This window comes from Rhyacophila brunnea, unplaced genomic scaffold (assembly GCF_057557595.1).
Source record: "Rhyacophila brunnea isolate RB1 unplaced genomic scaffold, BYU_Rbru_1.0 scaffold_4, whole genome shotgun sequence".
Lineage (NCBI taxonomy): Eukaryota > Metazoa > Arthropoda > Insecta > Trichoptera > Rhyacophilidae > Rhyacophila > Rhyacophila brunnea.
The window spans coordinates 53,417,260-53,441,502 of NW_028233068.1; the positions used below are offsets into that span (position 1 = coordinate 53,417,260).

At 36.9% G+C, this 24,243-nt stretch overlaps 1 protein-coding gene across 3 annotated transcripts in view; it reads left to right on the plus strand.

The window, feature by feature from the left end:
- Wnk (Wnk kinase) overlaps positions 1–24,243 on the plus strand; it is a 30,583-nt gene extending 6,340 nt beyond the window's left edge. For 2 of the 3 annotated variants that reach the window (XM_085954123.1, XM_085954124.1), the window contains 25 exons: positions 3,174–3,312; positions 3,956–4,070; positions 4,241–4,343; positions 5,005–5,177; positions 5,268–5,488; positions 5,908–6,065; positions 6,333–6,421; positions 7,124–7,267; positions 8,177–8,341; positions 8,590–8,776; positions 8,889–8,977; positions 9,633–11,023; positions 11,319–11,515; positions 15,028–15,171; positions 15,356–17,091; positions 17,566–17,642; positions 17,790–17,870; positions 18,039–18,127; positions 18,207–18,302; positions 18,461–18,631; positions 21,343–21,420; positions 21,992–22,040; positions 22,257–22,355; positions 22,765–23,325; positions 24,052–24,243. In XM_085954123.1, the coding sequence (XP_085810249.1) occupies positions 3,174–3,312; positions 3,956–4,070; positions 4,241–4,343; positions 5,005–5,177; positions 5,268–5,488; positions 5,908–6,065; positions 6,333–6,421; positions 7,124–7,267; positions 8,177–8,341; positions 8,590–8,776; positions 8,889–8,977; positions 9,633–11,023; positions 11,319–11,515; positions 15,028–15,171; positions 15,356–17,091; positions 17,566–17,642; positions 17,790–17,870; positions 18,039–18,127; positions 18,207–18,302; positions 18,461–18,631; positions 21,343–21,420; positions 21,992–22,040; positions 22,257–22,355; positions 22,765–23,325; positions 24,052–24,101 (6,402 nt within the window). In that variant the 3' untranslated portion in view covers positions 24,102–24,243. Of the gene's footprint in view, positions 1–2,411; positions 2,536–3,173; positions 3,313–3,955; positions 4,071–4,240; positions 4,344–5,004; positions 5,178–5,267; positions 5,489–5,907; positions 6,066–6,332; positions 6,422–7,123; positions 7,268–8,176; positions 8,342–8,589; positions 8,777–8,888; positions 8,978–9,632; positions 11,024–11,318; positions 11,516–15,027; positions 15,172–15,355; positions 17,092–17,565; positions 17,643–17,789; positions 17,871–18,038; positions 18,128–18,206; positions 18,303–18,460; positions 18,632–21,342; positions 21,421–21,991; positions 22,041–22,256; positions 22,356–22,764; positions 23,326–24,051 lie in introns of those variants that run through there. The other variant, XM_085954125.1, reaches the window with a different exon arrangement.

Genomic DNA, 24,243 nt, shown 5'->3' on the forward strand with positions numbered 1-24,243 from the left:
AAGTTACGCTGAAAAATGTAGTAACTGAGATTTAGCAGGATTGATAAAAAAATAGATTTTTTTTATTTAAATCTCATATAAATTCATTGAAAATAGGCTGATATTGAATAAAAATTGATTATAAACATAAATATTTTGGATCGATCCTTTAATCGTTCTATATTTGCAAATATTTGAACATAATTTATAAAAAATTAAAATCTTAGTTATCATGTTCTTTCTTAAAGTAAGTGAATTATTAGCATGATGTCATATTTTTAACAATGCAGGCATTTTGCTGGAGTTTTATTGCTTTTTGTAGACGAAAAAACTAACGATTTGTCGATAGTCGAAAAATACGTACCTACATATTCAACACAATCGATAGTTACCCATTTTGTTTTTTTAATAGTTTCTTCAAATATTATTTCTTACATACAATTCAGTATGATTTCTGCGGTCGTCGGTATAGTCGGCTTTTTTAGGTGTTTTGTCACGTTATTTCGATAGTTTTGTTCATAAAAATAAATTCATAACAATATATATACTTATTGTTTAATCAGGGAAGTGTGTGTGTTTTAAAATGATAAATTTTGAATAAAAGATTTATAATACTTAATACTTATAATTATAGTTCAATCAGTGAAGTGTATGTGTTTTAAAATGATGTCGGTAAACGTAGACTTTATCAATAATAATAAAAAGAGTCAGAATAAAAAAAGGATGGTCCGATGACATCTGTGGAAATTGAAAAGTGTTTTTCAACCATTAAAAGAATTAAATCGTCTTTCAGAAATACTTACCATGAATCAGGACTGACTTAACATGTCTACCTAGGTTAAGCATTGAGAAAAAACTTTTACAAACAGTTCAAGACTTTAATGAGAAGTGATTGAGGTGTTCGCTAAACAGAAACAACGGTGAATTGATATGCTTTTTAAATAAGGTAAGAAAATTTTTAGTGCACCCCCAATGAAAGCAATTTTGGTAACCACCGGCCGCCACTGCGTTGAGTACATAACAAATTATTAATTCAGGACGTTCACAACATGACATTTAGAATAAAAATTATAAGTAATCAGTTCGGAAAATCAGAAAAAACAAAGTGGAGGAAAAAAAGAAAGCAAAAAATATTTTTATACAAAAGAAATAAAATTTAAAAAAACAACAATGATTCAAAAAGTACAAATTAAACAATAAAATAGAATTTAAAAAACAGAATATATAATGGATCGCCAAAAATATCTACATCTCTAGGGAGTGCATTGACCAACCGCACAGCCCTCGCAGAGTATTTCGACTCTGGATTAAATCACGTTTGTGAACATGGGAGTTATACCACGTTTACACATATATGGATTTACTACTGACTGTATTATCGCAGCCATAACAAGAAAATGCACGTATAAACACATATTATCGTACAAGTCGCAACATTGCATGCATGGATCAAAAATGTTCAGAAGCTTCTGAATTTTCACATATTGTTGGTTTTTTTTTTTTAATTCATTAAGCTCTGCCTAACCAAACTATAATAGATAAAAAATATTATTCTATCTATAAAATATCCATAGTTATGTATGAATTAATTGCATAATTTTATATATTTATAGATATACGAGTATTTTTTACTATTATCTATTATGGCTTGGTTTTGCAGGGTTTAATTAAATTTTAAAAACTAACCAACACCATCTGTAAATTGTAGTCTTATTCCAATGAAAACAAATACGTATGAGTGATAAAGTTTAATGTGCACTATTTATGGCGGATCTTAACAGTCTGTCTCCACCCTTCGCAACTGACGTGTACAGGCGCTATAAATGTAACTTTATTGGCATTGCTGTTCTGATTATATTGGTGTCAACTCAAATATTTGCGTGCTAGGCGCTGTAACGTAATTAACATATAAAACGGTGGCACTCCTAATATACCGATGTGTAAGTGGCTATGTTGTTACGTCTGAACTGCCATAACGGTTTTGGAAGATGTTAATACAGCATTGATTATATTATAAGACTGCAAGTCCCATTGGGGCAATTTTCATTATGAACCTATAATGAACGCTTTTTTAACAATAGGCTAAAAAGATCATCACGTAAGTAACATAGTTATGTGGGTGTAATTAGACCGTATTCCGTTTGATTTAAATCATTCGCTGAATAGTAACCTAAAGTTTTTGTTTGCGAGTCCGTTGTTATTTATTTATCTCCAGGATGGCATCATAACAATATGCAAAAGAGAGTCTATAAATAGACATGTCACTCAACCTGTGCAAAGTTGACCAAGTGATGGCAGCAATTTTTATCCTGCTGCGTCCTCAAACATAACAACTCAAACAAATTATCCAATTATAGGATCTGCAATTTCAATTCACTCATACATAAATTGTCTTCTGTCGTATTAAAGTGTTGAAATTCAGTCTAATATGGGCACTCTAATATGAGGTTGTCTCATGTGGTACATGTTTGTTTTTAATCTTGTTCTATATTCAACGTATTGTTGATGATTGAGGTGCTTTTGTTTTTGTTGTGTGACTACTGTTTGAAAAAGAAGGTGATGCATATTATTATTATTTGTCTCAAATCATTCCAATTTTAAATGTATACATATATTTTTTAATTTTATTTATAGCTACTTACATTTTAATAAATGAATGTAATGTTTTATCAGTATGTGCTAAACAAAAATACCATTGCCCTTGATCTATGTATCGATCGAAATGTCACTACATATTCTATGAATGCATAGATTTTTGTTTTCCATCTTTCCAAATAATATTGATTTATAAAAAACAAAAAATTGTCACTAAGTATATGCTTTTATAAAATCCTTATAAAATGATGATTTTCCAGATCGAAATACATTCGTCGACCAAGGATATAAATATAATCCTGCAAGGACAATTAATATCAATTCATAATAATAGCCGTTTACTACTTTTTTTTTTTTTTTTTTTAGAATTATTAATAACCATGTCCTTGCTTTTTCGTACAAGGTGGTTGTTAGTAATTTTGAACAATCACAAACACCCAGGCTTTGAGAAAAACACATAAAATGTTTTTGTCATGACCGGGAATCGAACCCAGAACTCTCGGGTGGAAGGCCAGCGCCTTACCCACTGCACCACGAGAGCCGCCTAGCCGTTTACTACTTGCATGTCTAATACTGTTTTGCCTGATTGAATTATTCAGGAGGAAAACATCGAGATAGAAGAGAAGGGTTTGCAAGGAGCGAGGAGTCCGGGACCCCCGGCCCCGGGAGATGTCTCCGCTGTCCCTGGCGTTCCCGGGGTCCCTAACTCTGCTCACATCGCCGACACAGACTTCAAAGGTAACACATTTTAAACTCCTACTTCCTTTTTATGATGGATGGTGCTTTAAGCCTTGGGCTGGGTGCATTCTCCTGATCAGATTTCCTTTGCAACCTTAGACAGGACATTGAAGGTTGATCAGTTGTATATTCTATTAGCCTCAAAACGTCATTGAGATTTACTACCAGTATTTTTCTCGCGGGTTATCAATTGCAGTCATTTCAACTCTTGGGTCTCTGGTATGCATTAAGTCGATTCTGTGTTACCAGTTTAGTTAGCATACATATTTAAAGCCTTATCATTCTTATCAATACTTAAATTGTTTAACACCACATTTTTGATTATTGTTTTTATATACTTACATGTAATAAGATGCTGCATTAAAATAACAATGACTTAATTTATATATTTCTACTGTTGAGATATAACAAAACATTTTAGAATACAATGGGTTCAAAATAGTTTCAAACTAAGTCAGCTGGGAATGCTATAGGCATATTATCAATTACAATATTTAAATAACATTGTGCACATTGTATTTACATCAGATAAACAATAATAAATATTGTTTATTTAATACAAGCGAAAGTTATCATTAGCTTGCCAGTTATAAATTTGTTTGCAAGTTTGCATTGTAATAATAATTTAATTTCTTTTTCACAGGCCTAGTTTATGGTCCCATATACGACCTTGAGAAGCTGGAGTCGCAAAAGAAATCAGATCGCGACGAAGGGAAGGAAGATGAAGAGGAACCGATCGGAGTGTCACCGTGTGGAAGGTACATCCTCTTTTTACAATATATTATAATATATTTGATAATGTTCATATAAGAAAATGAAATACATGCAGAAAAGAAGTTAAAATTCTTGAGTTAACATTATTGAATGATACAAATGTCTTTGAAATGCTGATAGTAAACAAAATTGTTTAAACTATTTATGTTTTTAGGTTTTTCAAATATGACAAGGAGGTGGGCCGCGGTTCATTCAAAACTGTCTATCATGGTCTGGACACGCAGACTGGAGTAGCCGTGGCCTGGTGTGAGTTATTGGTAAGTTTTTGTTCATAATTTTATTTTGATTTATGTGTGACAAAAATTGTGACTAAATTTAAAATTTTCCACTGCAGAATAAAATAAGCTCAGACAAGGACCAACTTTTTTGGTTTGCGAGTTTAATACTCAAAAATGAGGCAAGGCGAGGGCAATATTAACTTAAAAAGAAAATATATTTCTATTATTTAAAAAATAGCTTTTGATCCTGTAGCATTAAAAAAGCGAAAGCGTTTTTATCTCAGTGAATGCCTGGCAAATAAATTTCAGAGCACATGTGCAAACTTCCCACAATGAACCTGTAATGCAAAATGTTTTGCAGCTAATTTAATCATTAGCCTTAGTAACTGTATTATCAAGTTCATGTTCATGTAAGTAGAGTATACATTTTATAACTTTGCACTTTTTACTACACTGATACGCCTCTTTGCTTGATTACCTCGCATAAAATTAGATCAAATGATATTCAATTATATTAATATATCTAGTAATAAATAAATAAATAGATAATAATTATATGTAAAAAATATATTTTTAGAATATATTACATCATTTTCATCCTAGTGCCGGAGTGCAAAATTATGAAGCCATGACTCCTATCTCCATAGAAGAAGCGTTTCTTCGATATTATTGGTATTATCGCTTCATTTTTATATTTTAGGAGAAAAAATTGAACAAAGTGGAGAGACTGAGGTTCCGAGAAGAAGCGGAGATGCTAAAGAAACTGCAGCATCCAAACATCGTGAGATTCTACAATTACTGGGATGTCACCCTTGCTAAGAAGAAGAATATTGTTCTCATCACGGAACTCATGCTGTCGGGGACCCTCAAAGCGTAAGTCCACCTTTTTATTACCCACCCATCTACCTTACCTGGTCTTCATACACCTTAAATAATCACTGCAATTGCTTACGTTTCTTTCAGTTATCTACGGCGATTCAAAAAAATAAATCCAAAGGTTCTGAAATCCTGGTGCCGGCAGATTCTGAAAGGCCTCAACTTTCTCCACTCGCGCACCCCACCCATTATTCATCGGGATCTCAAATGCGATAACATTTTCATCACGGGCACAACGGGGAGTGTCAAAATCGGAGATTTAGGATTAGCCACCTTGAAGAATCGAAGCTTTGCCAAGTCTGTCATAGGTCAGTTACGTTGTCTATATTGCATTCATGTTAGAGCCAGGGCATACGAGTCAGCAAACCTTGTCAATACCAAACAGAAAAATGCAACAGTATGGTTCACAAATCGATTGGTTAACCATTTCTAGCAGGCTTTCCGTCAACTCCCATCACACTTTGTGATCAGTGAGAACGTGCCAGAGAGATGTAGTTTCAGTATCAGTATTTGCACTCTTTTATATTTTGGCAAAGATTCTTTCTATTCAAAAATTTCTTTACAATTTTTACATATAATTATAAAATGAATTTCTTTTTCAGTACCTCACTCTAAGTATTGTTCGCACAGGCTTTATCTGGCTAAGATATGATGTCATCGAATTAAATTTTTTTTACATCTGTTGAATATAGTACCTATGTATTGATATTGGTATTTCTTTTACCAGGCACTCCGGAGTTCATGGCTCCGGAGATGTACGAGGAGCATTATGATGAGTCAGTGGACGTGTACGCATTTGGCATGTGCATGCTGGAGATGGCCACTGGCGAATATCCTTACAGCGAATGCAGTGGTCCGGCTCAGATCTACAAAAAAGTTGTTTCTGTGAGTTAACATTGATTTTGATACTGTGAATGCTCCTGATAGTTTTCCAGTTGATTTTATACTATATGTATTACAGTTTGGATTCATGTAATAATGTGTAATTTTAACATTTAGCCATCTATATTTGCGATGATTTAATATATTATTATCTCAAGCTACATAATCAAAATAATGTTTAACACAATATGCTTTTGCCAAATGATCATAATGTGATCAGGCAGTTTTATTTTTGTTGTCTTATAATATGATCAAATATTCTTTTTACAGGGTGTAAAACCTCAGAGCTTTGAAAAAGTCCAGAATCCAGAAGTCAGAAACATCATTGAATCTTGCATCAAGCCAAACCGAGAGGATAGGTAAATAAATAACGATAATGTAATAACATATTACAGTACCCCAAAAACCAGGCAACAGTCCAATTAGTGAAAGCGGCGGATTATAGTGCATACATACATACAAAATATAGTAAAAATTAAAACAGGTAGGTATTTCGTAGAATTAGTTTTTTTTAAGAAATTTGTACTAGCAAATTATGTTTTTATTCAAGTATTTACTAAATTATACATATTTATAAACCAAGTTTATTATCTAAATATAGAACAGTAAATCACTTGACAAAACCAGTTGTTCAGTGAGGCAGATACCTTGAATATCTTGAATGGCTTAGGATTCCTGGCTTTCCCTATGACCAAAAGCTTCATTTTGTGTGTCCCGGTTGCATTGGAGCACGATATAAATTGTGATGCGGTCCTTGGATACTCCCTCCCTGGTACATTACTTTCTTCGCGATGAATGTACGTTTTACATACCTAGGAGAAGTTTCCAAAATAAACCTGTCTCATTTGCGTTGTATACTTGTACGTGGCGGACTACTGAATTTGACAATCGAATACCGGCGAATTATAGAGCTTGATTTTGTGCTTTCAACTAGTAAAAATAACAGCGGATTATAGTAGTTGTCCGATAATCAAGCGGCCTATTACTGAGAGTGTACTGTAGTTGTTTTGTTTGTTTATTCTTAGTGAAAATAGCATAATCATGGTGGAAATCTTTTCTAGGCCGGCTATGAAGGAACTCCTGAATCATGAATTCTTCGGTGAAGATATCGGTCTGCGATTGGAGCTGGTTTCCCGAGATCTGGTTGTCTCATCCGACATCACCAATGTGCAGTTCAGACTTAAGATTATTGATCCTAAGAAAAGGTTAAAAGGATAATAAAAATAATTTAATAATAATCGTAGTACATAAATTTACACTTAACTCATTCTGCAAAAATTTACATTGAAAGTTGACCTAATAGATGGAAAATTAGACATTTCCATACATATTATGTATTGGAATGTCTAATTTTCCAGCTGACTAATTTTTGTGTTTAAGAAAAACCGTGAATCAAATGTTTATTCCGTATACTTATCATATTTGTAGAATAATTTTTCAATTTTGTATTAATAATAATTCATTTCACTGTTAGATATAATATAGCTACAGTAAAACCTCGTTAATAAGAAGACGGATAATTCGAAATTCGAAATTGTGAAAAAAAAGTCCCTTGAACATTATTTTCATATAAAACTATATCTTTAATTCGAATTTCGCAATTCGAAATTATTACAGTGTCCTGGCATATAAAAATATTCAATAAATCGAAATAAAGTACACTATTACATGAGCCAGTCATTGAAAATTGTGACAGACTTTTCTTAAAACATCATAAATTTTAATATTTTTTCCCCATACATTTCATAATTCGTAATTCGATTTTTTATTTGATTTTCGGTCCCGTGGAATTCGTATTAACGAGGTTTTACTGTACATAAATTATTAAATAATTATATATATGTAGTGAAGATGGCCATTGTAGATAAATGAAAGATGTGTTTTGGACACCAATTTAACAGAAGATAGATCTTAGGCTCAAATCCCACATCGATAAAAAGAAATCAGTGACATGTGTATTTGGATTCAGGGTATGAATGAATGCAAGATTATGTTTTTTCTTCTCCTTCTAACTCCTAAAATATTACGATACCTTCATATTATGTAAGAGCCTGTATAGTGAAATAAAAAAATGTGTATTGCATGTACATATAATTATTAAGTTATGTTTCCAGATCGTACACGCATAAAGAGAATGAGGCGATCCAGTTTGAATTCGACATGCTGCACGATGACTGCGAGGGTGTGGCTAATGAGATGGCCAAATCGGGACTCATCATGGAGGAGGACGCCAGGATTGTCTTCAAACTGCTGAAGTCACAGCTCATTAGTTTGAACAGGTGATGGATAAGCTTCAATAATTATTGTTGTTGGACGATAAAACACAAAACTATATTGATACTATTACTTGTTCCCTGGACTGTAGTATTTTGACACCATTTATGTTATCTGATGCTGCTGAAAAAAATCTATAGTCAGGCTGCGGCACTGAATTGCGAGTTACAACTAAAATTTATGCAAATTCTAATGTACCTACATGTAAATGGAACAAATAAATAACCAAGGAATAATATTTGTGTGTTTCCAGAGAGCGGACAGAAAAGAAAGCTCAGCTGCTGTTCAACCAGGAGGCGGAGAAGCAACAGCAACAACAACAGATGTTGTTGGACCAACATCTGCGTCAGGGCAAGATGGTGCACGGCCAACAGAACATGTCGCACGGACAGAGTGACGCCTTACTCTACGGCTCACCCAATCTCTATCTCACATCACAGGTATGCCGACTACATAATAGTAAAAGTCACTTAATTTTAATTCAATATTCTATTTTTATTTTGGAATTAGTTTCAAGTTATTGTTAGTCTAAATGTTGGAATTCCTTTTCAGATGGGAGTAGTCGGAAGCGGTCAGTCTCAAGGATATCAATCGGGGCCTCAGCAGCAATATATTCAGTCGAATTCACATCAACAGCAATGGTAAACTAATAATATCTAGTATGTTTTAAAACAATATTTACAGGGTAATGCTCGTATGTAGAAGTTAATGTATTTTATTTCTTATAACTTTAATTTTTTTTTTGAAGTTTAGTGCTAAATAAAAAACCAATTAAATATATCATAAAGATTTAAAAAAAACTGCTTGTATTATATAGCGTAATCTATTTTTATATGATAACCCATAAAATATCTGAAAATTATTTACAAATGCTGTACTTTTCGCATTTCTAGCAATAAGTGTAATTTCGCGATTTTTTTCAAAAATTACGATTTTTTGTTTCGTAAGAATCCCTGTTATATAATATTATTTTCACCACGTAACGAACTTATTTCTAAACACATTTAATACCAGAAATTTTCAATAGATGCCCTGTCCCTATTGTAAAAAAAAGCATTACCATGTACCTGTTCTAATACGAGAAGTTTGGGCACCAATGGGTTAATAGCGTATTAGACTTAGGAAATAAATCCTCAACTGATTTGCATACCAATCTAATTTCTTCTTTTAAATCCTATGTTCACATTTACCTTCGGTTACCTTTTTAATTAAAACACAACTTGTCAGGATAAGTAATCGTGAATAAATTAGTTTGTCTCCAACAGTACATTCTTCATTAAATAATTTAATTCCCAGGTTGGACCAGAGATTGCTCCAAGCGCAGCAAACCCTTTATCAGCAGCAGATTCAGCAGCAGCTGGCTGCCACCGATGACACTGCGCTGCACCACTTCATTCATCAAAATCTCCTCCAGGCCAGAGGGTCGCCCGCACCCCTTCTTCCCACTGATGACCCCAACCAGTTGAGGCAACCCGAGATGACACTTTCCGATCAGACTGTCCAGATGCAACAGCAGGGGCTACCTATGCAGCAGAACGTAGTGGAGTCAGCCAACCAGCAGGCGCAGGCGGCAGAGTGGGCGCTGCACAATCAAATCCAACGACAGCAGGCATATGAGAACTCCCTGCCGCAAATGAACAATGGACAGTTCCAGCAGATCGATCCTGCCCTTCGACGCTTGCAAAATGTGCTCACCAATATTATTCATGACGGAAACGTGCCCAAGATGGAGCGCGAATCACAAAATAACATTGACGAAAACCCAATTGAGGTTGACGGCGCTCCCTCGCAAAACTACCAGCGGCAGGTGTCGCAAACGGCCGGCTCCGCAGGGTACGGCTCGCTCGATTCTCCTGCCGTTTCGGCCGCACACCACCATGCCACCCACGACCCAATGCTGGCCGCTCAGATTCAGATGAACTCCCAGATGCTTGCTCAACAGCAACAGCAGCTCATGCACCAGAACTCTGCCCAGCCCAATCACTATCATCTGCTCCAACAGCATTATATCGCCCAGCAGGAGATGCAGCTGCAGGCCCAGCAGCAACTCCTTGATCAAACCGGCCTTGTCTGGCTGGGAGACCAGAACCCCGCCTACGCCAATGCTCAGCAGCAATTTCTGGACCACCAGTATTTAGTGCAGATGTCGGAAAGGGATGCCCAATCCAATGTTGTCCCGATGGACTTGCAAAGACAGCAGCTGTACCAGCAGATTCCGCCACAGCTTTCGGAGCAACAGGCAGCCAACAACTACTTCCCCATTGCTGACCACTACCAACCGCAGCAGATTCCTCTATACTCGGAACAGCAAATCCAGCTAATGCAGAACAATCTGAATTTGGCCCCCGCCCCTGATCAACTCAATCAACAGCCGCTACTGCAGCAGCAGCAGCCGATGGGCCAGATCGTCCAGCAGATCGAGGACCCTCAGCGGATGGATGTTGAGCGTAAATCGGAAAGTTTGGGGTCTTCAGGAGCGCGCACTCTGTCGCGGGCATCCAGCCACGAGGGTACTCCGGCCGCTCAGGGAGGGTCTCAGCCCATTGATGATCGGCCGCTGGACGGCGGGTCAAATGAACAGACCAAGGGAGAGCAGTTCATGACACCTCTCGGAGAATTGCCGCCAGACGAAGTCGGAGCGCCCGTTACAACCGAACCGCCCGCCATGGTATCTCATCCACCAGAAGGTTATTTAACATTTTTTTCAGTGATGAATTCTTATTTGTCTTTACATTGTCATCTTTTAGTGAAAGGTAGAGTTTGGGGTTACTTGACTTTTTTAATTTCTTACGATTCGAGAATTTGTAATTGATTTTGATTACTTCAAATTTTGGAAAAAATATGTTTCTCTAGATTCGACGTTGACCTCTTCTAATTATTTATTATATATTATTAAAAATAAAAAACAGGTGCAGTCCCTACTGTAAGTGTTATATGATACATAATAATATTTAAAGAAAACATGTATTGTTATTTCCACAGAAAAACGTAAGAAACGTCGTCGCGCAGGGGGTGATAGGGGAACGGGCAATAGTGGGGGTGGAGGTGGGGTGACGCGCCTTAGCGTGCTGGCTCTCATCGGTCCATCCGTCGAATGCCAACTCGAATCAAAGTCAAAGACAGTCACGTTCAAATTTGACGTTGCCGATGTTAACCCTGAAGAGATCGCTGCTAATTTGGTGAGTATCACTCTCCTTTATGATAAATTAAAAGATTTTATTTTATATGATACATCAATGGTTTCGTAATCTACACAATGGTGACCGCATACATTTGGCTAGAATGGACAGCAAGAAAATTTTCAGTTCAAAAATGGTTTAATCAAATTTTCCTAGCTTAGAAATTTACATAAATTTAGCAGTATGTAATTATCTCCTATATATTATTATCCTAAGAGATTTTGGAAAATACACCAACAGCTCATTTAAGCGACATTTTATTGTTATTTTTACATCTTCACTTCGAAATGTGCGCTACCGAATTATCTACCGATTTGAGAAATATCCGATGATTTTCCAGAAACGTGACGTTTATAACCGATATTTTCTCATATAGCGTATACAATTCGCCATACTTCTTTTAACGCACAGCAGAATGACGTCTTCGTCGCTTAAGACCTTCTAATCCTTTATTTGACAAACGAATTCGATTATTTTTATTCAAATATCGTAATGTAGGCATTGGCGCACTTTTTTCCGGTGAAAAAACCATAATCCTGGTACAATTCACTACGTATAATACCTTTTGACAGGAGCGTGCGCCACTGTCCGCCATTTCATAGATAACATGATATTCGAAATTTGATTTTTTTAAATACTTCTTTGTGGCTGTTACGCACTATTTTTTTTATTGAATAATTACCTAGGCTACTAATTTCCATAGATCACAATATAGTCATATTAAACTAACAAAGCTGCCATTGCAAACAATGAAAGAAATTAATACGAATTGTTATAGTTATCAAAATGAGTCATATTGTATAATATCTACCTATTTTTATCGTCCCTATCATCATCAATCTTGACCTATCCATTGCTGGATGAAGGTCTCCTCAGCCTTATTCGACTCCTTACTTACGAATTGTTATATTTATCAAAATCAGTGATATTATATTATTATCTACCTATCTATATATAATGCCATTATTATCACGAGCCTCAATAAATCCACTGCTGGATGAAGGCCTCTCTACGTTGATTGTATTATTGACAGTATTGAATTTCTAATGTTATTTATCTACATATTCATATCGTCATCATAATCATCATCATCATCAACCAAGATCAATCCACTGCTGGATGAAGAGTTCCGCAACCTGATTCTACTGCTATTGATATTTTTTCACGAATTTGTGATATTATACATATTTCTATCCATCTTATCATCATCGACTTGAACCAATCCACTGCTGGATAATGGCCTCCCTAGCCCGAATCTACTCCTTTCTGTCATATGAATTGCTGTATTTATCAAAATCGGTGATACTATATTTATCTACATATTCATATTGTCATCATCATCATCATCAACCAGGATTAATCCTCTGCTTAATAAAGACCTCCATAGACTGATTCTACTCCTTTTTGTCATATGAATTTCTGTATTTATCAAAATCGGTTATATTATATTTATCTACATATTCATATCATCATCATCAATAATCATCATCATCACATCGCCCTGAACCAATACACTGCTTAATAAAGACCTCCCATGCCTGATTTTACTCCGTTATGTCATATGAATCCCTGTATTTATAAAAATCGGTGATATTATATATTTTATCTGCATATTCATATCATCATCATCAACCAGGATTAATCCACTGCTTAATAAAGACTTCCCTAGCCTGATTCTACTCCTTTCTGTCATATGAATTTCTGTATTTATCAAAATCGGTGATATTATATTTATCTACATATTCATATCGTCATTATCATCATCATCATCGACCTAAACCAATCCACTGCCTATTAAAGACCTCCCTAGCCTGATTCTACTCCTTTCTGTCATATGAATTGCTGTATTTATCAAAATCGGTGATATTATATTTATCTACATATTCATATCGTCATTATCATCATCATCGACCTGAACCAATCCACTGCTTAATAAAGACCTCCTTAGCCTGATTCTACTCCTTTCTGTGATATGAATTTCTGTATTTATCAAAATCGGTGATATTACATTTATCTACATATTCATATCGTCATCATCATCAACCAGGATCAATCCACTGCTGGATGAAGGGTTCCGCAACCTGATTCTACTACTATATTATACCTATTTCTATCGTCCTTATCATCATTGACCTGAACCCATCTACTGCTGGATAATGGCCTCCCAAGCCTGATTCTACTCCTTTCTGTCATTTGAATTGCTGTATTTATCAAAATCGGTGATATTATATTATATCTATTTATATTTCCATTATCATTATGAGCCTGAATCAATCCACCGGTGGATGAAGGCCTCTCTAATTTGTTTGAATTTCTGTCGGTCATATGAATTGCTATATTTATCAAAATTGCTGATATTATAGTTACCCATTCATAATATCGTCATTATCATCATCAACCAAGATTAATCCACTGCTGGATGAAGGTTATCCCAACCTAATTCTACTCTTCTTGGTCATATAAACTGCAATATTTTTTTAAATTTGTGATTTTATATACCTACCCATTTATATCGTCATTATCGTCATCAACCTGTATCAATCCACTGCTGTATGAAGGCCTCTTTAAGCTGATTCCATATCTTTAGGTCTTATAAATTCCTATTTTTATCAGATATAATATGTATTGCTTCATTATTTATCAACATTTGTCTCGATATGAATGTACCGCACCGGGAAACTATATTGTTTAAGGTTAATTTTTAAATCAAAATATGGTTTTTAAAATATTATTCTATGGCTCCGAGCATTTATTTTTTATAGACAATGAAACAAAATAATGTTTAAATTTATTTTTTATGCTGCTAACCTTTTTCTATTATGTAAATGGGACCCGAAAGAGATTAATATTCGCGTTATATTGGATCGCTATTTATGATAATCACGATTGAGATGTATAATTATTTATCATATTTAAATGCACATACCAACACATATATTGTAATAAAATTAAAATGACAGTGGTAGCAATCGGCGATTGCCAGCTGTTCTGCTAGGCCTAGCAGCCTGAAATGGTGTCAGACGATATTGAGAAGGCCAGACTCCAGAATAGACTACGCACATGACTCCAAATTTGTATTGGCAGTGACGACATGCAGATCGTAAAACTGACAAATCAGCTAAATTTTCAATTGTCTGACGTGAATGAAAATCCATCCCGAAGGGAAAACTATGGCGCCGTCTATACACGCTTTACAATTATTATATTAAAATCCAACACCAAGTCACTATGACGAAAAGCTGTCTGCAAGACCTAGCGAGACAGACTGGCGAGAGCCAGCTGGCTCAGCTAGTGTACATATAATATTGTTTGGTTAATGTGAGAATTGGGGAGGGGATACTCTAATATATTGATTTGGAAGTTTAGAGTCCAAAGTAGAAAATGTACAATTTGGTTAAAAAGAAACAAATAAATTTCACTATGCAAATGAAATTTTTTTCTAGCGTCCATGGATGGTTGAATAAATAGTATGTTCCCCTGCGACATTTATAAATAAGTTCTTGTTATTCCAGGTGTCGAACACGCTTCTTCCAGAATCTCAAAGCGCCATTTTCATCGAACAGGTGAAAGACATCGCGGCTCAACTGACAGCCAAGCCTGACGTCATTCCAGTACTATCGACACCGCAATCTCTCAGGCTCAATCTCAACGATAAAGTAAGATATTCTAATCATTCTGGTATGTTCAGGATAGTTTCTCCATACTGTTATTCTCATCATCTTGATCTCATGTTGGAAATTGCACTTTTGCCCTATTCTGACTGATTCTAATTGAATAATCATTTATCACAATCTGTTAGATATTACTATCCATTCATTTTGTTGATCATTTCTCTTTCAGACGGATTACGATTCTGAGAACACTGAAAAAGAAGAAAACTTGACAGATTCGAATCAGGATAATTCGGAGTGCACCACTCCCACGGCCAGCCATGACCACTTGCTGATCACGGAGCTGGCGTATGACCCTGTGCCCGTCGGGATCAGCACCGATAACGGAATCACATATCAACAGCCCACCATGGATCTCTCCAAAACGCCTACAAACGATTTCATGCAAGATCCTTTGGCCCACGGAGACACTAAAACACCCACAGCTGACAGAAAAATGAGTGGTATTTTGAGTCCAGGGTGTTTACCGATTTCCGGAGACATTACTCAAGAAATTATGCAGAATGAAAGTGTCGCTCGGGCCACCGGACGCGACATCGCCATGGATGTGGCAAAAACTGTTCTTGATCAAGTATTAATGATGGCATCGTCGGGGGCGGGAGTGGGAGCGCAGCTGGCGGTGGATAGTCACGAAGAGCATTTAAAAGCAGCAGAGGAGAAATCTAGTCAACCCGATGACAACTCGACAGTCATACACTCCCTTAGTGATAATAGTCTAACAATAGTGCCCGGAGAACGTCTCGAAAGTGCTCCGCTTGCCGATGGTAATAGTATTAGTAAATTAGCGGATCAGGGAATCGTCCCCGGAACCGCGTCACCCCAAAAACCGGAGCCGGAACCGGCTCCAAAAGAGGTAGACAAACCGAAACCGGAAGGTAGAAAATTGCTTTCCGAGCCCGTCAGGAAAATATCCAGGTTTCTGGTCAGTCCTGTTGCAAACGACTTACTTAAACATAATGCTCTCAATGCGAACGATGCCGTTTCCACCAGCTCGGTGCCAAAAGAAGATCCCCCGGATAAACGAGAGAGAGGCATACCCATCCCAGTGAGGACCGACAGTGTCGTAGACGTGTTACCGTCGAGTCCATCTTCTTATTCAGAAGCTTTGAAGAGTACGGAGCCCAAGAAGGTTTCTAAATTTAAAGTAAGCAAAGTGGATGAAGGAAGTTTAAATTTACCACATGCTAAAATGAACGGAGTCCAGGAGACTTCTGTTAAAACTGACCAACCCCCTCTTAATGTTGATGCGACGACGACGGGAATCGTCAACAGTTTACCGAACGAAGCCGCATCGTACGCCTCGGTAGTGTCCGGTGAAAATGTTTCCAACGCTCATGTCGTCACGGGTGAATCGATCGCGGGTAGTACTGTATTGTCAACAGAAAGCATATCAAAAACCTCAGCCGTCTCGGGCTCATCAGTGGAGAGTGGGGATTGCCTGTCTCCGCCCCAAACTGTCCAACCGGTGTACACTGAACCGCAGAGGAGGCCCACCCCGACCCTCACCCCGCAGGCCAGTCAGATATTCACCGGTATCGGCGTCAGCCAACTGCCGCATGCCAACCAGATGATAGGCATGGCCGGCCAGATCCCCATGCAGAACTATTTCAACGCGCAGGTGCAGCCACTGAATCCGCAAATATTGAACTACTACAACGCCAACCATCTGGTGTCTTCCGATCAGCTGCAGCCCAATTATATGGCGCCGCTGCAAGTGTCCATAGCCAACCAGCTGGGTCAGTACCCCAACCAGACGGGACCGCAATTGGGTCTCACCAATCAACAGTTGATGGCTGCTGGAGGGCTGAATTTGGCGGGTGCCGAACAGGGAACTGACCTGACTCAGCCGCCCATCATGTCCAATGAGAATTTATCCATGATGTTGCTACAGCAGAATTTATTGGGGTAAATATTTCATTTTACTTAGTTTTGTCTACAAAATTATTACATAATCAGCTAGAAAAGAGCAATTACATAAATACTAAATATATAATATATCCGTGTATGGCGTGAATATGTTGATAAGTCTAAAAACATCAATTCTCATGGCAGCTCTTTGTAAGTTTGGTATTTCAAAATTGTAACATCGCACAGTAGACCTGTGTGAATTTTTTATTTCACCGCATTAAAGTTAAATTATGTGTAAGATAATAATTATATCCATAACTGTTGAAAGGCAAAACTACATAATATGCTATTTTTCAGTAAAGTAAAAACAATGAATCCCAAGTCTTCAATTTCAATGTGCTGATTTGACAGACAGATGAAGCGTGTTGTACAAGAAACAAGAAATCTCAATAAAAAAGAACACTTGCCATTCAATAGTCAATATTATGTCAAACCAATGATGTGTCATAAATTGAATGCATTTTATTTCAGTCAACAAGCAGCGAATCAACAACGCCTTCAAGGAGTATATTTGAGAAACTCTCACCAAGGATTGTTCAGACCTGCAAGTGAGTTGGCATTTTTATGTTAAGTATTTCACATAATTTTACTTTACACATAGGTTCACAGTACACTCTACCCTTTAGGGAAACGTGTTTTGCTAACGCGTCATGACCATGAGTTTGATAAATTTGTTTATTTTTAAACATTTACAGATCTGTATGATTTGGCAGGCGGTGCTTCAGGTTATTCAGCATCGCAGGAAATACTTCCACAATATCAGCCAAATTTAGTAGGTATGTACATTGTCTTCTTCTTCCTCGTGTCAGCTCCCGTTGCTTGAAAATCATCTCACTTCCCTACTTTGCAATACAAAATATATTTCAACCATAGACAACATAATTAGCAGCTCTTTTTTGCTATATTTATATATTTTTTCATATTATTTTAATATATTTTCTCAGATCCTGATCATCTGCAAAGGTTACCGCAGAAGGCACAAAACTATGACAATTACATGTTGGCGCTTCAAGCAAAATTAGCGTCGATATCTGTAAGTATTCTCTGATTACAACATTGGGATGTTACTGATTTTTTTCTGTCTAGCTATAATGTTGATGTTATTTTGTCAGGGTCCTCTGTCTCCGCAGTCTCCGTCGGAGGTGTCATGCAGTCCACTGCTGTCACCCACTTCTGTTCGAATTGCCGGATCACAGCCAGTGGATAAAGTATGTGATAACTGGACATATGTAACCATGTAATTATGAAAAGTGCGAAATTTGTTCCGTGATAATCGATTTATTGCTAAATTCAGTAGAGGATTTCTGTCTGTAATATATTTCGTCTATTGGTTGAATGCAAAGTAATGGTGTGTGTTTTGGCTAAGATGCACGATGGAGAGGCAGGCCTGCATCACCCCCACCACCACCACCTGCAACAGCAGCAGCAGAAGTCACGGCGGACGGTGGCGCACCTGGCCGATCTGGAGCACGAGCTCTCCAAGATCAACCTCAACTACCGCTCACACCACCACAAGCCTGGCCTGGGCCTCGACAAGGTCATTAACAATTTTCCATCTACTAGTCTCTGTCTAGTCTAGTCACTTTACACTACCTACTATTATATTACTGTAGTTAATCTGGGCAATTGATTGGTATTATGCAACAGGGAACCAACCCTCAACATGTTAAAATATGAGTTATTGCTGTACTTAATGTGGTCCTTTGTTAGGAAAAAAATACCACGCATATAAGTGAACGTTACTGCCATCTGTTGATATAAGAACCAACCAACATTCATCTATGTACTGTTTCAATTTTGCAACAAAGAACCAATCACCATTTTTTGTTAAAAAATGCATTAAATTCCTCAGATAAAGCAAAACTTAAGTACATACTCAATATAAATAAATAATTACTTTAAATATTTTTGAACTCTCAAAATATTTGTTCGTGAATACTTATACCAACTTTTTTTTTTTTTTCGACCTTGTCCGATCCTAATAGGATCATATGGGCCTCTACAGAGTAGAGGTTTGTATTGACAGATTTTGTTTTTTACATGAGAAATGGATGTCAGCCACTTGCTCAACCTATTAGGTCCATACCCTGACTCACACACAAATTGAAAAACAATATGTGTACTTGCCAGACCCAGGATTCGAACCTGGGACCCACGGCGTGATAGTTCAACGCTTCAACCGCGCGGCCACCAACTTTACCAACACATAAAACTTAAAGGCATTTTTCTCAGAAGTAGATTTTTGTGGATTGGTTCTATGTTGCATAATACTGTCAAATTGTGATGTGACCATTGGCGTGCACAGGTTTTAAATACATGGCAGGCAACCATATTTAAAAATTAGTAGGTACAGTCGAGTTCTGATTATCCTAATTTCGATTATTTGTCAAAATGTAAAACAATAATTTAGAAAAAGTAATAGTGTGATTTTACTTATCCATTCGAAGTTTCTGAAAACAAAAACGGTAATGTCCATCTTTGTGAAATCTTGATAAGTCAACAAAAATGTATAATTTCTTTCTTATACCTATGTATATCTTCGAAACAAAGTATGTATTCTAAAATATTGTATTTATGTAGGTAATAATAAAAAATAACATTTGAGAATAGTTTTTTCAGACCTATAAGAAAGAATTAAGGCATTTTACATTATACTCTCACAAGACCCAAAAGACCTCCAAGGTAGAATGCAAGAACTCGCGGATGTCAGTCAAACGGTCGGTCTAAAGATAAATGTCTCAAAAACAAAAGTGATGAGGAACTGTTTTTCGGACCCTGCGATTATCTGTATTTCTGGCACCCAACTCGAGCAAGTCAGCAGCTACGTCTATCTCGGACAGCAGGTGTCCATAGACGGAAGCATGCACGATGAAATTGCTCGAAGAACAAAGCTGGGATGGAGTGCTTTCGGACGTCTGAATAGTATCTTCAAGAGTGACCTACCATTATGTCTTAAGCGTAGGGTGTTCAACCAATGTGTGCTACCCGTGCTCACGTATGGCTGCGAGACGTGGACCCTCAACACGAGAGATGTCCAAAGGCTAAGAGTCGCACAGCGAGGCACGGAGAGGTGTATGTTGGGCATCACGCGAAAGGACCGTAAGAGAAACGAATGGGTTAGGAAACAGACAAGAGTACGCGATGTAATAGACGTTGCCAAACAGCTGAAATGGAGATGGGCGGGGCACATTGCTCGCCGAAAGGACGGCCGCTGGAGAAATGCCGTCATCCAGTGGTACCCAAGGGGCACGAAACGGCCACAGGGTCGCCCTAAAAGCCGCTGGATTGACGAACTGGTAAAGTTCGGCGGAAATATGTAGCAGCGAACGACACAGGACCGAGAGAGTTGGAGAAAGCTTGGGGAGGCCTTCATCCAGCAGTGGATTGACCCCGGCTGATGATGACATTATAGTCGAACTTGGTTATTACGATCACTGAAATAGCGCCATCTCGGATGTAATGAGGAAACATTCGTTGACTTTTTAGTTTATGATGTTCTCCATACTTTTATTCACTTTTATAACGAGCTATTTCTCGGGTATACCTAGCAAAACTGTTATTGTGACGATCGTTTAAAAACAACATTTTCGTTCCATAGCAATAAAATCCGACCGGGCAGTTAACTAGACCGATGCCGCCGGGATCGGAGTACGTTTATGACACTAGTTAAGTGTCTCAGTACCTAATTGGTGTTTTCGCGTACTACATTGAAAAAGTAACCACGCATATGGTTGAAATTGCATCTAAAAAATCCAAGTTTTGTGAAGTCAGTAGGTACCTACCAGCTCCAGCAGCTCAGCACTTTACAATAAACAACTTCTTTTGTAGTTTATGAATGTCATGCTTGTTTCGGGGATTTTTACGATGGTTTTCAGATATTTTATGTTCTATGCTTAAATAGAACGTGGCGTGAAAAATGTTATATAACAATATAACAAGCAAATTCAGTAGCTCCCATCTTCCTCGTAATAACCAAGTTCGACTGTATATAGGTATTCTAAAATATTGTATGTATATGATGTAAGTACTAATAAATAATAACATTTGAGAATAGTTTTTTCAAACCTATAAGAAAGAATTAAGGCATTTTACATCATACTTAATTGTTTCAATCATTTGTATGTATATATTTGTGCTTTATTTTCCCATAAAGGCAATAGATAGACAGTGCAGTGCATAATTGCCTGTACTGACTGTATATATGCAGGTACACCGTATAATAATTAATTTAGTGCGATTACGATTTAGGTGGTGGGCGTTGGAGTGCATTCTGGTGTTGCAGAAGAAGAACTCTTCACCCCGCCGACTCTTCCTGCCGATCATCGGGTAACTTTCGTAATTTATTATTTTGCACATTTTTTCAAATTATCTTGCTAAACAATTAATAAGCAATAGTTATATGTACCGCTTGTAAATTCAGCCATTTTTATGTATTATGGTGTTTCCACTAACATTCGGATGACGCTCACGGAGGTCGAGCAGCTAACATGTCAGGTTTATAATGTTGTCGGTTAGAATCCCAGGTCTGGTAAAACTTGACATGTTGTTTTTTAATGTGTGTCTGGACTTAAGAGTATGGAGCTAATAAGTTGACCAAGTGACTAACATTCAATTCTTGTAAAACAAAAATCTGTTAAGAAACCTTCGTGAAGCAACCCAGATCCACTTATAACAATTTAATAGAACTACGGACTTAAAATCAGTTTAATATTCAACAATTCTAGGATAGGATTAGATTTTTTTTTGAAGAACCGGAACTGAGATTTCAGAATTTTATTTTTATGGAACAGAACTGTACGACTTTTTTTCATTGGAACCGAAACTGGAACTGAATCTTTAATAAATTCGACAGTTCTTTTTGATTGTAATTTTTTTTATGCTGTTTTTTTATTTTCAGGAAGAGATCATGCTTGACAACAGTGTTGGTACAATGAGACATGCAGTAGGTTAGTAGAGAACATAATATTTTTTTAAAAATTGCTACCATCCCACAAATGTATAAAGAACAATTTAAAAAACTTTGAACACAAATGTACACATAAATATTCATCCACACATCATTCCATGTGTAATAAAATAACATGAACGGCCAACATAATCGATTATTGATGCAATGTTAAACCAGTGCAAGCAATTCAATGTTATCTTGAATTATATTACAGCTGGCGGGACTCCATGGGTGTACGGCAGATTGAATCTGTTACCGGTGGCACGAGTCCCGGAACACGACTTGTGTAATGTGGACTCGCTTGCTTTCCAAGGTTAGTTTACAAATTACTTAATGTATTATCATATCTGTTGGTTATTTTTGGGGTTGTGACATCCTATGGAGAACTGTATTCTTACGGGAGAATAATATGGAATCACCATTGATGGTGAAAGCTGCAAATATCATTTTATAACTTCTAAATGTTATTTAAAACAGTATTATGAAGATCTCACAACAATTATAATATTGACACTAAAGTTGTGTGACTCCAGACTCTCAGTGTGTCCAACTGGCGTTCCGGGGCGAAGGAGAGGAGGCGGTGGAGAGCAATGTTGTGGGCGGCCGGGGTCCACACAGCCGACACCATTAATAATAATAAAATTATGGCACTATACAACGACTTATTTTTTTTTTTTGCCCGGTGATTTTCAATTAACAGTAATTGAATTTATATTTTTCAGCAGGCAAATCACCTCTTAAATTGGACTTGGACGATCTATCGTGTGCAGACAACAATTCCTCGCTAGAAGAACAATCAGACACATTCGTGGTGACGGATTCTCAGCGGGTCCGGTCTTACCTGGTTCACCATCCTTTTGACCACATCGCTGCCACATTCATTGACCCTGCTGACATCCTATCCCAAGGACACGCCGTTCAATCCAAGAATAGCACCGATGTTTCTCCGTCGGACTCCGAACAGGACACTTCCAAAATGGCCACGTTGATTGTAGATGTTTCTAAGGAATATTTCAGCACTTGCGTAGTTTTGGACTGCAGCTTAGACTTGTTATCGCATACCGACAATAGTTTTAAGTGCTTCGTGGAGAAGGTGGGGTCGGAGAAGGTGATGGGTCAAGCGGAGGCGGGCGCTCTGCAACGCTGGGGCGAAGGAGACGGCGGCATGATAGAAGAGGGAGACAGAAGAGTGGAAGACGGGGAGTATATGAGAGAGGACATGATTAGTGTTGCGGATGGACTTGGTGCTTCTGCCATTGTTACGGAAAATTTGACAGAAAAGAGTGAGTTCAATTATTATATTTCCTATAGAATCCTTTGTCAACCTTATTGCAGTGGTGAAAATGACTTATTACTATTGTAATAATAAAGATATGGCTAGTCTGTTTGTACTCTAATTTAAATACAGACTAAAAAATATTCAATTTGCACTGTTATATTAAATTTACATGATACAGTCGAACTCGGTTATTACAATCACAGATATAGCGAGATCTCGCATGTAATGAGAAAACATTTGTTGACATTTTAGTTTATGATTTTCTCCATACATTTAATCACTTTTATAACGAGCTATTTATCGGGTATACTGAGCTAAAATATCGTCAAAAATTTTCTTAAAACTGTTAATGTGTCGATCGCTTAAAAAAATTTTTGACCCTAAGCAATAAAATCCAACCGTAGAGTGTAGTGTGTTCAAATTCATGCGGTTAATCAAACGTCATGCGATTTGCTTGCATTCATGCTACTCACATTGATAGGATATGTACATATGTTTAGCGGTCGGTTGTAAAGAGCTTCTTACATGTGTAACTCCTAACTTTAGTTATGACGTACTTGCACTTATTTTCTTTCAAGTCAGGGAAAACATTTAACGTGTACTGGGATTTTCAAACATAAAAAAATTACTTACTCCCTAAATATTTTTTTTATGTAACTGTTTTCGACTATTATTGCAATTTAGTGGTTTTTTTTTTATAATACAATATATGTGTTTGTTTATATTTCAGGTGTATGCAGAGAAATAGTGCTTCTTACCCTAGACACAGTAGAGTTATGATTCCGTAATACTTTCCTCAGCTTTTTATCTGTTTATTGTTATTTATAATTGTACGACATGTATTTTGTTATTTTATTATAATATTATTATATAATTATACTTATACTCCGTAATATTTATTATGACAAAAATAATGGAATCT